The sequence below is a fragment of the Pezoporus occidentalis genome, unplaced genomic scaffold (assembly GCF_034315485.1).
Source record: "Pezoporus occidentalis ecotype Australia unplaced genomic scaffold, CSIRO_AGI_Poc_V1 ctg59, whole genome shotgun sequence".
NCBI classification, from domain to species: domain Eukaryota; kingdom Metazoa; phylum Chordata; class Aves; order Psittaciformes; family Psittacidae; genus Pezoporus; species Pezoporus occidentalis.
The window spans coordinates 3,011,317-3,024,087 of record NW_026915932.1 but is presented as its reverse complement, the minus strand read 5'-3'; the positions used below and the strand labels follow the sequence as shown (position 1 = coordinate 3,024,087).

Genomic DNA, 12,771 nt, shown 5'->3' with positions numbered 1-12,771 from the left:
TGGAGAGCAGCTGTGAGGGTGTTACTTGCCTTGCGATATGTTTTCATGACCTGCAAATGCCATGTGGTGTTCTCTATAGCTCTGAGTCATGTTTTAAGGTGTATTTGCACAGATTGCGTAGCTACACAGATACAAATAGCCTCATACACATTTTATATGGTATGTTTTGTTTAAGAAAAGAAAACTGACTAAGAATTTACTATTATTTTGAATTTTAGGATGGATTTTCTGCTTGGAGCTGCTCCTCAATCATGAGGCTACTTGCCACAAGTGATGGCTTGTTTTAATTTGAAAGCTATCACAAGCTCTGTGCAGGTAACTATGGGCCCAGTTGCATGCTCCTAGTTAGTAAAATCTCCAGCTGAGCATATAGATTTTCCTGCATGAGGCATGGTTTAGTACTCTGTAGCATATGTTGTGCTTGCAGGGAGCTGGCATCAAACAGATTGATTCTGATTATTCCAGACTAACTTGAAGATATGTTTAAAGGGAGAGAGTCCCAGAGGCGTGGAAATACAACATGGAGGCCCAAAGTGCTCTCTGAAAAGTCTGAGATGTTTCTATAGCCTTGCTTCACTGCCAGCCCAGTCCAAAACCATAGCCAAGCTTTTCAGATGCAAGTCATGAATCTCAGCATTTCTATTTCCTGTGCTCAGGTTAAGCCTGGGTTTTGAAAGTGTTGAGCATCCCCTGCTGGAATTCAGACCCTTTCAGAAACCTCAAATACTCAAAATCAAAGCAGTTGTAATAAGATGGTTTGGCTGTGCACACCAAGCTAGAGGTTCAGTATGCTGCACAGGTATCCAGCTCCCTGCAGCCACTGAAGTGGGGAGGGTGCTCATGGGGGTTTCTTTTAATAAGGCTTGTGTGGAATTTTCTGTGTACGTGTGCAGGGTTAAGGCGCACTCAGGCAAACGGTCCTTACAGAAGGAAAAGGATGCTTAACGGATGCTAACAAGTTAAACAGTAGAGTTAAATAGACTGATCAAATAACTTTCTTTGCACCAGCATTACCTAATTAGATTGTGAAACCTGAGAATGCTTTAAATACTAACTGATTTTTGCTGTCTTGTTTTCTTTCTGGGAGGTTGTGGAGCTCTCTCCCCACAACTGTCTCTGCACCCAGTGTAAGCAGAAGTCACCGCTCTGGTGTGGTTAAAAGGGAGCGTTTAATTAGTCATGAGTGTAAGGCAAGATTTCATCCAAGCTTAAAAAGCAGCCGGCTTTATATTCCCTCACACCCAGCTACACATGAGGCTGGTGAACGTTTCCACAGGGTCTGATACCCCCTTCCCCTGCAGACACTGCTGGCCCTGCCTGTGTCCCCATGCGTGTCCCACTTGGTTTGCTGCTGCACTTCTCCCCTCTTCAGTGTCAAGGGGCGAGCATTGCAATCGCATTCTCAGCTCACCCTGCCAACCCACTGGGTAATCTTCATTCTGGTGGGAAGCTGCTGCTCGCTCAGACAAACAGCTTTCCGCAGAAGTGACACGCACCAGTTGCTGTTCACGGTCTGGTGAGAGGAGGGGGAGCTAAAACTGGGGGCACTCCAAACAGCCCCACAATGCATTTAGCCGGTGACTAATTAGGTGATTGCTGCAGTGATGGCCTGAGGCTGCAGAGATTGGTACCTGTCCTCTCTGTGGAAGCTCAGCTCTGGTGAGGAGCCCAGGCTGGCCTAAGGAAGGAGCGATGGCCTTATGGGTTTGTGTCTTTCAGGTGTGGGCACGCAGGATGGGGAGATGGGACTGAGAGCAGCACTTTTCCTCAGGAGTGCATGGCCAGGGTATGTTAGGAAATGGTATTGAAGGTGTTTAATACAAGAAATCAGCAAACTTCAGAGGCTGTGCTCTTTTGTCCAGTTATTAGAACATTTTTTATTTGTGCTGCAAAATCTTCTCTGTCATATCCATTACAAGCAGGATGCATTTCTTTGCATGGCTGAGTGTTTGCAGATGAAACTCTTTCAGAGCAAGATGCACGCTGGCCTGGCAGAGCAGCACCTCTGGGACACTGATGTCGCTTGAGCCTGGCTGTTGGCATGCCAGGCTCAAGCGAGCAAGGGCCAAGTCGACCATGTTGCACGTCCTACCACGTCCAAGCTGCTGTTCAAGCGCTTGGAAGAAAATGTATTTGAGTAGAGCATCAATCTCAAACCTCCTGCTAAGCCTCAAGCATAGGACTGCCCAAGTAAAGCATAGGGATAATTTACTTGTCTAAAGGTCTAAATGTTGAGAAGAGTGTAAGGGGAAATATAAAAATGGAAAATGTTGAAAAATACAAATTTACTTCTTGACTAAAATGGGGCAGCTACTGAGAATTAAACAAGGAGAATACCAACCTGGAGTCAAATTTTGGCATTAAATCTATTCAGCCCCTCCAGATGTACAGGAGCAGAATGATGAAAAGCATGCGTTATTCATTTTTAAATCCACTGAAATATTCTTTTTATCCCTTTAATTTGTACAGACAGATTCAGAAAAGATTTAGGCTCTATTGCTCCCCAGTGAAGCATAAAACATACGTCAAAGTCAGAAATCAAGCAAGGACTCGGGGCACAGTGATGTTCTTGCACAGTGCTGTCACCGGTGTGCCAGGGCAATGGCGTGATGTGGTGCCTCATGGCAGGTAGGGGTGACGGTGCCGCAGAGGAGATGCATCAGAGGAGGGCAGTGTCACAAGGATGGAAGCCTATGGGTTAGGAGGAGTGTGATGCCAGGCACAAAGGATGGGTGTTTGTTTATTGCTAAGTAGCAATAGAAAGAGTCTTTCAGTCTTGATCCTCTGCTTCCATATCCTCATGAAACCTGTGGCAGCCCAGCCCTGCTCTGACCAGCACATCTGGTGGGAAGTGGGGGGCTCAGCTCAGGGTTGCAGCCCCTGCTATGCTAGTGCAGGGTGTGGATGTTACAGCACTGTGTATGTGTATGTCTGTGGCAAGCTGGAGCCTGGTACTTGTGCTCTGCAGGTTGGGTTTAGCTCCAGAGAGGATACGCAGCACATCTTTGTGCATAGGGGCTCCTGTGCCACTGGGAGGCATGACAGCTTCCACTGCAGTGTGTCATAGAAAGCATCCACATGCTTAGGTTTCAAGGACAAAATGTTGTGATCTAAAAAACACTCTAAGGGTTTTGTTTTACTGGAGTAGCAGTGAGTCCTGTGGGGGGTTTATCTCTGTAACGTTCAAGGGAGCAGCAGAGCAGATTTGGCTGGTGAAGCAGCTAGAAAAATGTTCCAGCAGCCACGCTAGCAGTGCAGGTGCCATTTTCTGCTGACAGCCAGTTTCACAATGTACCTTCTCCACTCAGCCCTTCCCCAGGGACCCCCTGCAGCAGCTGCACACACGCATGAGCAACTCATGTCACCGTGCCAGGCAGGGAGCTGCAGAATATCAGGTAGTGGCAGAATGAAGAGCTAAGCACCTCCTGATTTCGGATGAAGCTGATCCGCGCGGATTCTGTTTTGTTCACTGGTTCTCTGTTACTACACTACTTGGTATGCAGTTCATACAGCTCAGAGAGACACAGCACATGCTCCAGCAGTCACGTACAGGTGCTGCTGTGGGGCTGCTTGAGCCAGCAGCTGCCAGAAACTCCACCTCTCTTTTGGGTTATTTTTATTTGTGGAGATGTTTGGATGTGACTGAAGGGGAATATAATTTACCCAGATCCATGTCCTACCAAGCACAAGGTGCTGAAGCAGTTCAGGTGTGAGAATCTCTGTCCTTTCTCTTAAATGACTATAAGTTGAACTGTTTCACAGCAAAACCTGCACAGCAATAGGTGTCGGTAATATGTGCAGGAAGGAGCACTGAACATAGGGCCACTGTGTTTCCCACTCGTGACACACAGAGCAGCAGCACCTGGGAGCTGCCCAGCCCTGCCCCAGGCTGGTGGCACCATGGGTCTGTCTTGGCACATGCTTTGGACCATACTGAACTTACAAATACAGGGTTGTGTGAATGGAGCTCTGTCTGCTTACCTTGCTGACCAGCCCAGTGGTGAATGTACCTTTGTCAGGTTTTCATCATCCAAAACCCCTGACTTGTCTGCCCCCTGCCCATCAGTCCTGGGCAGGAATCACACCAGGAGCAGCACTTACAAGATAAATGTCATTTCCTCAGAAGTCTCTGGTACAACACAAGGTCTGTCCCTGCTCCTGCCTGGTTCCAGTGGAGCAGTGGGCATAGGATCAGAGGAGCAGATGTCTTCAGTTGCAGCCAGGGTACTCTAATTGCTGAGCTGGCAAATGTCTACTGCCCATCCAAACCTGCCAGCTGCAGGATCAGCAGCAATATTGTAATTACACGTGAGTGCTGTCACTGCTCCAATACCTGATCCACTTGTTGGAGAATCAGAAGCATGAATCTGAAACCAACTCTGAAGGTCTGCTGCTATGTTTGCAGTCCTTGGATGACTCCAGAGCAGAAGTGCCCGATCCTTCCCATTTGTATGTTGTTATACCCTCAGCAATGTGCACCTCTGGCGTGGAAGGGGCAATTCAGCATAAGTTGAAGCTTTCTGTTGATGCAATCTGGATGGGCTGAAGGGAGGACAGCCAGGACCTGCCAGGAGCTTTGCCAAGATGAATGCCAGCACATCAAGCCCAGATTGCCGCCAACCCTGCAGCCTGCAGGGGAATACAGCAGGACCTGCTGTGCTCTTCCCCTCACTGTGATTTACAGGAGATGATGGATGCTGGGCTTTGTTTGCAGCCTGAAAACTCAAATCCGTTTCACCTCTCTGTATGCAGCCTGAATTGTGCAGAGGCCTCTGGAGAATCTCCTGGGAGGTGACAACAGGGCTACCTGTGACTCCCATGGCTTCTGGTCCCCTGCCTTGTGCCTCTGTCACTGGAAAAATCAGCATAGCTGCGTATTCCTGCAGGTCTCACAGGAAGCCCTACCTGCCCTTGCTAGGCATGGCGTGTTGCTTCTGTGTAAGAGGGGGGAGTGAGCACAGCAGGAGCTACAAGGAACCACTTCACCTTTATGAAGAGCTTTTGAGGATGCTGCTCCTCAGAAGACAGCGCCATCCACACAGGAACATGCATGAGGGCAAAGCCCCCTTGCCTGTGCATCCCTGTTTTTCTCTCAATTCCAGCAGTTTCTGCCCAACTTTGCAGCAGCTGCTCGGTGGCAGCACCTCCTTGCAGACCCGATTGTTTCCTCACATCTAACCCGCCTCTGACACCCTCTGGAAAAAAACAAACCTGAGTCATCTCTCGCTCCGAACGTCTCACACCAACTTCCCTTCTTCCCCCAGCTTCCAGCGGCAAAGTGCGCAGCAAAAGGTCTTCTTTTTCCCAGGCATTCCTGAGTCACTCTTCAGCTACAGGAGAGCAAATGGTCTCTAGGCAAAAGATCTATTAAAATTATTTTCCTGCTGTTTTCTGGCATTCTCAGTTTGGGATTTTGAAGCAAGTTGGGAAGGGAGTGGGAAGGATGAGGGGATGGTTGGAACTAGATGATCTTAAGGTCCTTTCCAACCCTAACCATTCTATAAGTCTATGAAGTTCCATAGAGATTTGCATTTTACTGCCAGCAGAAAGCTTGCTTTAGGGCTAGGAGATGAAAGCAGCACAGGGGATTGTGTTTCCTCTTCTAATACAAGATTCATGCCCAGTCTGTCTCTCCTTACACAATGGAGTGCAGGCATGCCATTCCAGCAAGCCTCTCCTGGCACCAGGGAAGGAGCAGTGGGCTCTGCTGTAGCTTTTCAGGACAGCTTTATTTTACCTGCTTGTCCGCAGGAGCTGTTGGCTTACTTCGTTAATAGCAGGGCTCTTGCACCATATCAGCTTTCATCTGGAAATGTAGTTTTCCTTTGAGAAATTGCTAATTATTTTCCAGATGAGCAGACTGAAAATGAGTAGTACACCCAGCGTTAAGGGAGAGATGAATTGCTGCCCGGCAAAGGGCAACCACTCCCTCTGTGCCACAGAGGAGATCGCTGACCTTTACAGGTAAGCCAAAGGAAATGGGTTCTGTCCTCCTTGGTCCTTTCAGAGAAAACCAGAGCTGGAGGTAAACAAGGGGCCAGGGTGAAGCAGTGATATTGTGTTGACAGCGATTTGTGCAGTGTGTAAGAGCCAGCCCTGCTCTGAAAAATGAGACTCTGAATGAATAAATCATGGGCTCTCTTTTAGTAACTTGACAACTCAGTGCAGCCCTTCTGGTGGTGGGAGCTGGCTGGAGCCCTGCATGCAGGGAGGGACTCATCGTCCGGAGGCTTTTAAGGGCAGGATCCACCTGCCTCCAGTTTAGGAGCTTCTCTGTGGGAAGCCTTGCTGTGTAGTGTAGGACCATGGAGGGAAACGCGCACCTCCTGCAGGTCATCTGCAAGATGCGTTCCCAAATCAACAAGCTGGAGAGGGAAAACAGGGCCCTGAGGGGAGAGCTGCGGGTCTGTGGGCAGAGAGCTGAGCCACCGAAGAGAGAGGCAGCAGGAGGAGGTGGGAACAGCAACGTGAGGAGTCTCACCGGTGATGATGGGGAAAGACCAGGTGGCTCTCCAGCATCCCTGCATGAAAGCGTCGTGGCTGGTCCTGCTCCAGCACCAAAGGAGCAGAGAGGTACTGAAAAGCCAGGGCTGTCCACGGCACACACAAATGCTGCCTGTGCAGTATGTCCCAGCCCAGCTGTTACGTGTCTGCAGGGAATGGGAGACAGCCACTAGCTGTATGTCTAGTTAACCTGACGGAAGAGCCCAGGACTCGCTCAGTGCCCATACTCAAAATCATTTTAACTGGGTGTCTCATTCTGTGACCTGTTTAGTGGGATACCTGCATCTCCCAGGCTGAGCTTAGCAGAGTATTTTGTGGCTGCTCCAGCAGAGTTCAGCTAAAGGAATTCAGCTTGTCTTTGTTAAGCAGAATTTTACTTACTGCTTTGAGTTTTCATGGGCATGCACTATCTTTCCTATGCCTGTCCCCTGCCTGTTCAGACAGAAAAGGACCAGCAGTTGTAATCATGCTGTAACCCTTCTTGCCTTAGCAAAAGGTGATAAAAACTCTACAAATAGCAACAGACACAGATGGCATACATCATGCCAGATGTGCACTTTGGTTTTGCAGATAATGCAGTCGGTTTTGGCTGAAGGAGAGCCAACATACAGGAGTACACTCTCTTCACAGTTTTATCAGAGGGAAAAAATGGAAATATTCCTCAGTTACAGAAGGCTGGTTGGGACTTGGGAGGATTTAATGAAGCAGGAGTTGGAACAAAATGTTGTTTGGTGTGAGAAGTAGTTATCTAGAATTGGATGTGGTTATTGGCAGCGTCAGGCGGTTGCCTCCTTGTCTGATGTCTGTCTTGTCCAGTCCAGTGGAAAAGCTGCTTCACTAACACAACTTCTTGGCATTAGTGTGGTGTGTGTTATGAGTTGCAGCTGCTGTTACAGTCCATGTGCTCCATAGGTCTGGAGGGTGACCTAGCCTGAGCCCTGAACCATCCTCCTAGAGAGGTCCGGGCCGTGGAGAAAAGCTCCCACAACTTTTGGCAGAGACAAGTCCATGAAAATGAATGAGATGAGAGGCTGAACAGTACAGCTAGATGGGTGCTGCAATCAAGTAATGCCCACTGACAAGCCCACTGAGCCCAGTCCTCAGGTTACTAACACTGGGCCTCTTAAACTGGGGCTGCTGGTGGCTATGGATGTCTCAGCTTGGGAGCAGTTGACTGGTCTTCCATCACACATGAAAGATGTGCAGTGCTTTCCAACCTCGTGGCATTTCCTCTCCAGCTGACTTTTAGGGGCAAGGGTGGGATCCAAAGGGGCTGCTTGATCTTTCTGCCTGTCAGCCTCCCCACATACAAAAACTTCTTTGAGCCAAAAGAAAGTGATTAAAAATACATCGAGGATATCTGAATTTTCATAGTTATTGTTGTTCCTAACTCTGCTTTTGTCTCTACTACTCAGATACCACCATGACCGTGCGGCGCTACTCCACTGCACCACCAGCACCTGCTCCTGCCAGCACGAGGGCTCACTGTCTCAGCAAGACACCTCCAAGCAGTGGGCTCTCAAATGTGCCACCAGCCCCTCCTGCTGCAGCACAGCTCTCCAGGGGAGAGGAGAAAGGGCTTGGAAAGACAGCAGCAAACTGTCTCTCCCACAGTCATTCCAGCAAAATGAAACTGTGCCAGGAGCACGTCTGTAAGTGCAGGTAGGTTCAGTTTGCCTGGGCTGGTTGCAGGTTCCACCTAATAACATCTATGGATGTTGCTTTGGGGTTTAGTTTGTTGTCAGTTAAATCTTTGTTCAAATGTATATGGGCATGGGGCAGATGTGAGACGCCTTTTGGGTAAGTTGTCCTTCTTTTCTTTGCAATGCATGAAGATTGCCAGGTTTAGCAGTGTAAATTTACTAGAAAGGAGAGGCTGAGGGGGGAGAGAAGGGGGTTGAAATCTCTCTATTAAAGCCAGGAAGAGCTTTGCAGATTGATGTGTTGTTCTGACAAGCTAAGCTTGAAAGGGATTTTTAAACTTCGAGCAAAAAGTGCGGACATATCAAGGAACTCTGAACTACACTTTTGAAAGTGTGATTAATGTGGCTTATGGATTTAGATGTACCGTATCATATTTCCACTGTAATTGAAGCATTACAAGTTAATGCATTCAGCCTTGAGAGATATATTCTCAGGACAGCTTCTAAATTAAGTGAAATGGCTGCTGGACAAGCCCGGAGTGTCTCTGCTCACTGATGAGAAGCTTTCCAGCACAGGGCAACAATCAAAGGTAGGAGCACTAATAATGAGACTGTGACACATGATAGCCCTGGTCGTTTCCTGGTGCTGATAGACACACCCTGGGATCTGCGTGGATTGCTGGGTTTAGTGCTAATCGTGCTGTGCTCGGAAGAAAAAGAATCCAACACAAAGGTGTGTGTTTGAACAGGGAAAAGCCCATGGGTCTGACTGCCCCATGTATGTCCCAGGGCAGGGCTCCAGCGGCCTCTCCTTGGGTCTGCGTGGCTGTGGCAGGTTGTGCTGCCTGGGCTGACATACCCATCCACATGGCACATCATGTCAGGTTTTATTCTGTAGCACCCGCACGCAGCAATGTGTCCTCAGAGCAGACCAGTGCACAGCCCCTCTCAATTCCAATTAGGAGCCCAGCTCCTTGCTGAGAGGCTAGATGGGACAATGAGGTCAAGTTTTCATAGTCACCTAGGTTTTCTTGTAAAGGTGTTTGAGAGGGAGATGTTTTACAGCATTTAAACACCTAAACTGAGTCCCTGGAAGGGAACTCATATCGTTTTCAAAAGCACCATGACCCTGTAACTCTGGATTTCAGCATATGCTCCACTGGGCTCAGGGAAACTTGAGACTCCCAGCGCACATAAATGTTTCTGAGAGGTCTGCCCTGAAGCCAGCTCACTTGGAAAGCATGTGTCAGGAAACACAGGGTCAGCATGCAGGAGCAGGGACAGCAACAGCAAATGCTGCTGCTTTCTCATTAGGGGACAGAGCTTTCAAAATAACAACATAGATCTATTACAACTAATGCCTTGGGACCTACAGGTTTAAAAGCACTGGTTACCCAGCGGCGACAGGAATGGTGCTGATTATTTTATCTCTATCTTTAAAGCTGCCTTGTTAGGTCTGAACAGCACTGAGTGTGATATTGTGGCTCATGCCCACTCAGTGTTGGCTGCTTTAGGAGAAGAAACGGCTACGGAAAGAGCTTCTTACCTAACCCTCTCAGCAGACTGGGTGATACCCTGAAGCACGAAGCTTTGTGTTTCTTATATCAAAGAGAGTTCAATATCTTTTCTGCTCATAATGGTGAATGTTTCTATTACATACACAAAGGTCAAACACAGGCATCGATCTTAGTAAGCTTTTAACTAGTAAGATAATTTGTGACAATGAGTTCAGCGAGCTAATTAAGCCTATTTTTTTTTAGTAATGACATTTTTGCTTCCCAGCTTGCTGGTGCATATCAGTTTTTTGTATTCCTTGCTTATTGCAGTTTACTCACATTCGGCTCCAAAGCTATAATCCTATATGTAAAGCTGAATATTTTTGCTTTAAAATTAACTCTGTAGAAGCATCATCTTGGGTTTATTTAGAGTGCAGTTGCATCTAAGTAATAAAATAACAGCACTGCTAACAAATCATCACTGATTTGCATGTCTACTGCATTTTCATTCATGCTAAAGAATTATTTATACCATGCAATTCCCACTTCTTTGGTAAATTAAAAGAAGAACAGGGAGTCTAAATATCTGAATACCTTGGGGGGAATAAGAGAGGCTGAGAATAGTTTTCAGGGCTATTTTAGTAAAATTACAAAAGGTACAAGGCATCTTTGGTACAAACTATTGTGGTGTTCAGGCTTGATGGTTTCATCTTCCAGTGGAACAGGTCTAATTGGCAGGTGAGAAGGGGTAAGGAAACCTTGGAAGTCCTCTGCCCTGCAGAACACCTCCCAGTAACCACCAATAAATAGTTTCATGATTTTCCTTTCTCATGCTCCTCTAGGGCCTGTGTGAGCTGACAGCAATCGCAGAGGGCAGTCAGAATGAAAACCAAAGTTCTGCAAAACCCAACCCATTAACTTGCCAAACCAAGCAGGCTTGGGACACGCAAAGGAGCATGTTTTCACAGCTGATGTAATTTACTGTGCGGGCTCTCACTGCTTGAAAACCTTTTGCAGTATGTAGGTACTAATGCATATAAACATCTTCAGTGGCTTTACTGTAGAATTACAGGATCCAAGCTAGTTGATTCTGTGATTCTATAAGGCCACTGAAGGACCTTCTGGGTCCATCTGGGTGCTTGTGCACTCTGAGGCGTCTGTATGCAGGTAGCTTTGTACATACGGGTCGGGCGCTGATGGAGAGATGTGAGGCTCAAAGGTAAAAAGCAGATGCTTCCAGCAGATGAACAGATAGGCAGACAACACTGTGCTCGGTCCCTTGTGAGACCATGTGAGCAGCATGAAATCCTGCCTCCATACAACATGTAAGTGCTGAAAACATTTACCACCTTCTTGCTGTTGTGTTTGGGTTTTGTTTGTTTGGTATTTTTTCACTCTCTTTGCACATTTTATACATCTGTACTCCTCATAATGCTTTCTCATTTTTCTCTAGGGGAAAAATCAAGGCTGTTACTTTCCTTTTACCAATGGATATGTCATCATATTCTGAAAAGCAAGATTCCCTCAAAAGCCCACAAAATCAGAGCACAAAACAGCTAACCACCATCGCTGAAAAGGATATGTAAGCTGATGAATTTTTAAAGGCCCATTGATCCTCAAGATAAATTGGCCTTAAATGATAGCTGTGTGTCGGGCTCCTCTCCTGCAAAACGCTTGGCAGGATGCCTGCAGAGAACCACCCAGCTTGTGTTTCGGGTCACTGGCCTGATGTTTAGCATGGAAATGGAAGCCACGACAAAGCCATCTGGAAGCCCATACACCATGATGAAGCCACATGATAGTAAAGGCACCTCCACAAAGCTGCTTCACAACATGTACCGAGGATCCCTTACCTTAAGACTGCTTTAACTAGTGTGTTGAAGCTGGTTTTCATGTATTTGTCACAAAAAGTGGAAAAAATGTCACCACTTGTGTTTGCTGATTCCCTTCCTAGGAAGGTATTTTGATGCGAATGACTAAATAACAGCTATTAAAGAGCCTGTGAGGTTTTCTATCTACATAAAACTTCACAGTACTAACGCAGCAAAGAAGATGTTTGAGAGTCAGTTAATGTTACTCTGAATTTCTGCAAAGCTTGGCAATGACTGTTCATGTCCATTTAGGTTTCACCTCTAAGGGAGTGCAGGGGAGAGTAAGCGCTGATCAGTATAAAAAGCTGACTATAAATTCGTTTCTGGTGTGTTCATCCAGACAGACACTAAAGACTCATGTTTGAACACAAAGGCAAAATATGGAGAACCGTGAATGTCAGAATTTTTCAGGAATGGATTGTCTCAGCACAGTTTGGATCTAAAATCATTAGCAGGAAATCAGGAAATAGGTGCAAAGTAAATGCGAGAGAGGACTACAAACAGCTTGTAAAAAATGAGGATTTCTTGTTAGTTCTGTTCATGTGAGTAAAAAAGGTGTCCCACGTGTTTATTTTTATCACTAGTATTCATGGAATCAAAATACTGCACAGTGCTATTTCTTAACGCACGGGCAGCATGATGATTAAATATTGTACAGAGGATGCATGAACAGTGGATGTTTGCACCAATAACTTTAAGGAAGACTTTCACCTCATTATCTACTTCCACACTTGAACTTTCAAAAGTGAAAGCAAAGACCTGGTGGTAAAAAATCCCTTCTGGATTTTCCATGATGTTGCATACTTGTATACAACTCTGTGATGTTTATTTCCTTTTGCAATTCACCATGTTTTATATAGTCAGGTACAAATTCAGTATATTCTCACCACTGAAGTAATAATTCCAATTTCAATGATATTTTGTTTGTGGATTTTTATGTTCAGCTTGGGTCCACAGAGGGCTGCATTGTAACGTCAAAAGTAATGAATCAGACTGCTAGCAAAGGAGGTTACCATTTGTTCAGTAAAACTTACTGAACAGCTCATTTTAAAAGGCATTTACAAGAAGCAACTGTTTAAATGTTTTAAAGAAAGCTTCATTGTCAGAAGCTAGACACTGGATGTGCGTTCAGTTAAGTACCTAAATCCAGCTGATTTCACTTAGCAAAGTAACTATAAACTTTGAAAATCTGGCCACTACACGTTTAAAGTGCCTGGGCTCTTGAATATTCATGTTTGAACACCAAATTTAACAGGA

General features: G+C 46.3%; 1 protein-coding gene across 1 annotated transcript; it reads left to right on the top strand.

The window, feature by feature from the left end:
* Window positions 1-5,268: 5,268 nt before the first annotated feature.
* CCDC195 (coiled-coil domain containing 195) lies at window positions 5,269-12,542 on the top strand. The gene is made up of 3 exons (XM_062639023.1): window positions 5,269-6,669; window positions 7,920-8,166; window positions 11,097-12,542. Exons 1-3 carry the CDS (start codon window positions 6,306-6,308, stop codon window positions 11,227-11,229), a joined length of 744 nt encoding a protein of 247 aa, XP_062495007.1. The 5' UTR covers window positions 5,269-6,305; the 3' UTR covers window positions 11,230-12,542.
* Window positions 12,543-12,771: the final 229 nt, after the last annotated feature.

Bases quoted from the DNA above. Each gene is read 5' to 3' on its own strand.
- CCDC195 (XM_062639023.1), top strand. From the start codon at position 6,306: ATGGAGGGAAACGCGCACCTCCTGCAGGTCATCTGCAAGATGCGTTCC. The intron at 6,670-7,919 runs GCCACTAGCTGT...TCTACTACTCAG, and splicing joins TCTGCAGGGAATGGGAGACA to ATACCACCATGACCGTGCGG. The intron at 8,167-11,096 runs GTAGGTTCAGTT...ATTTTTCTCTAG, and splicing joins GAGCACGTCTGTAAGTGCAG to GGGAAAAATCAAGGCTGTTA.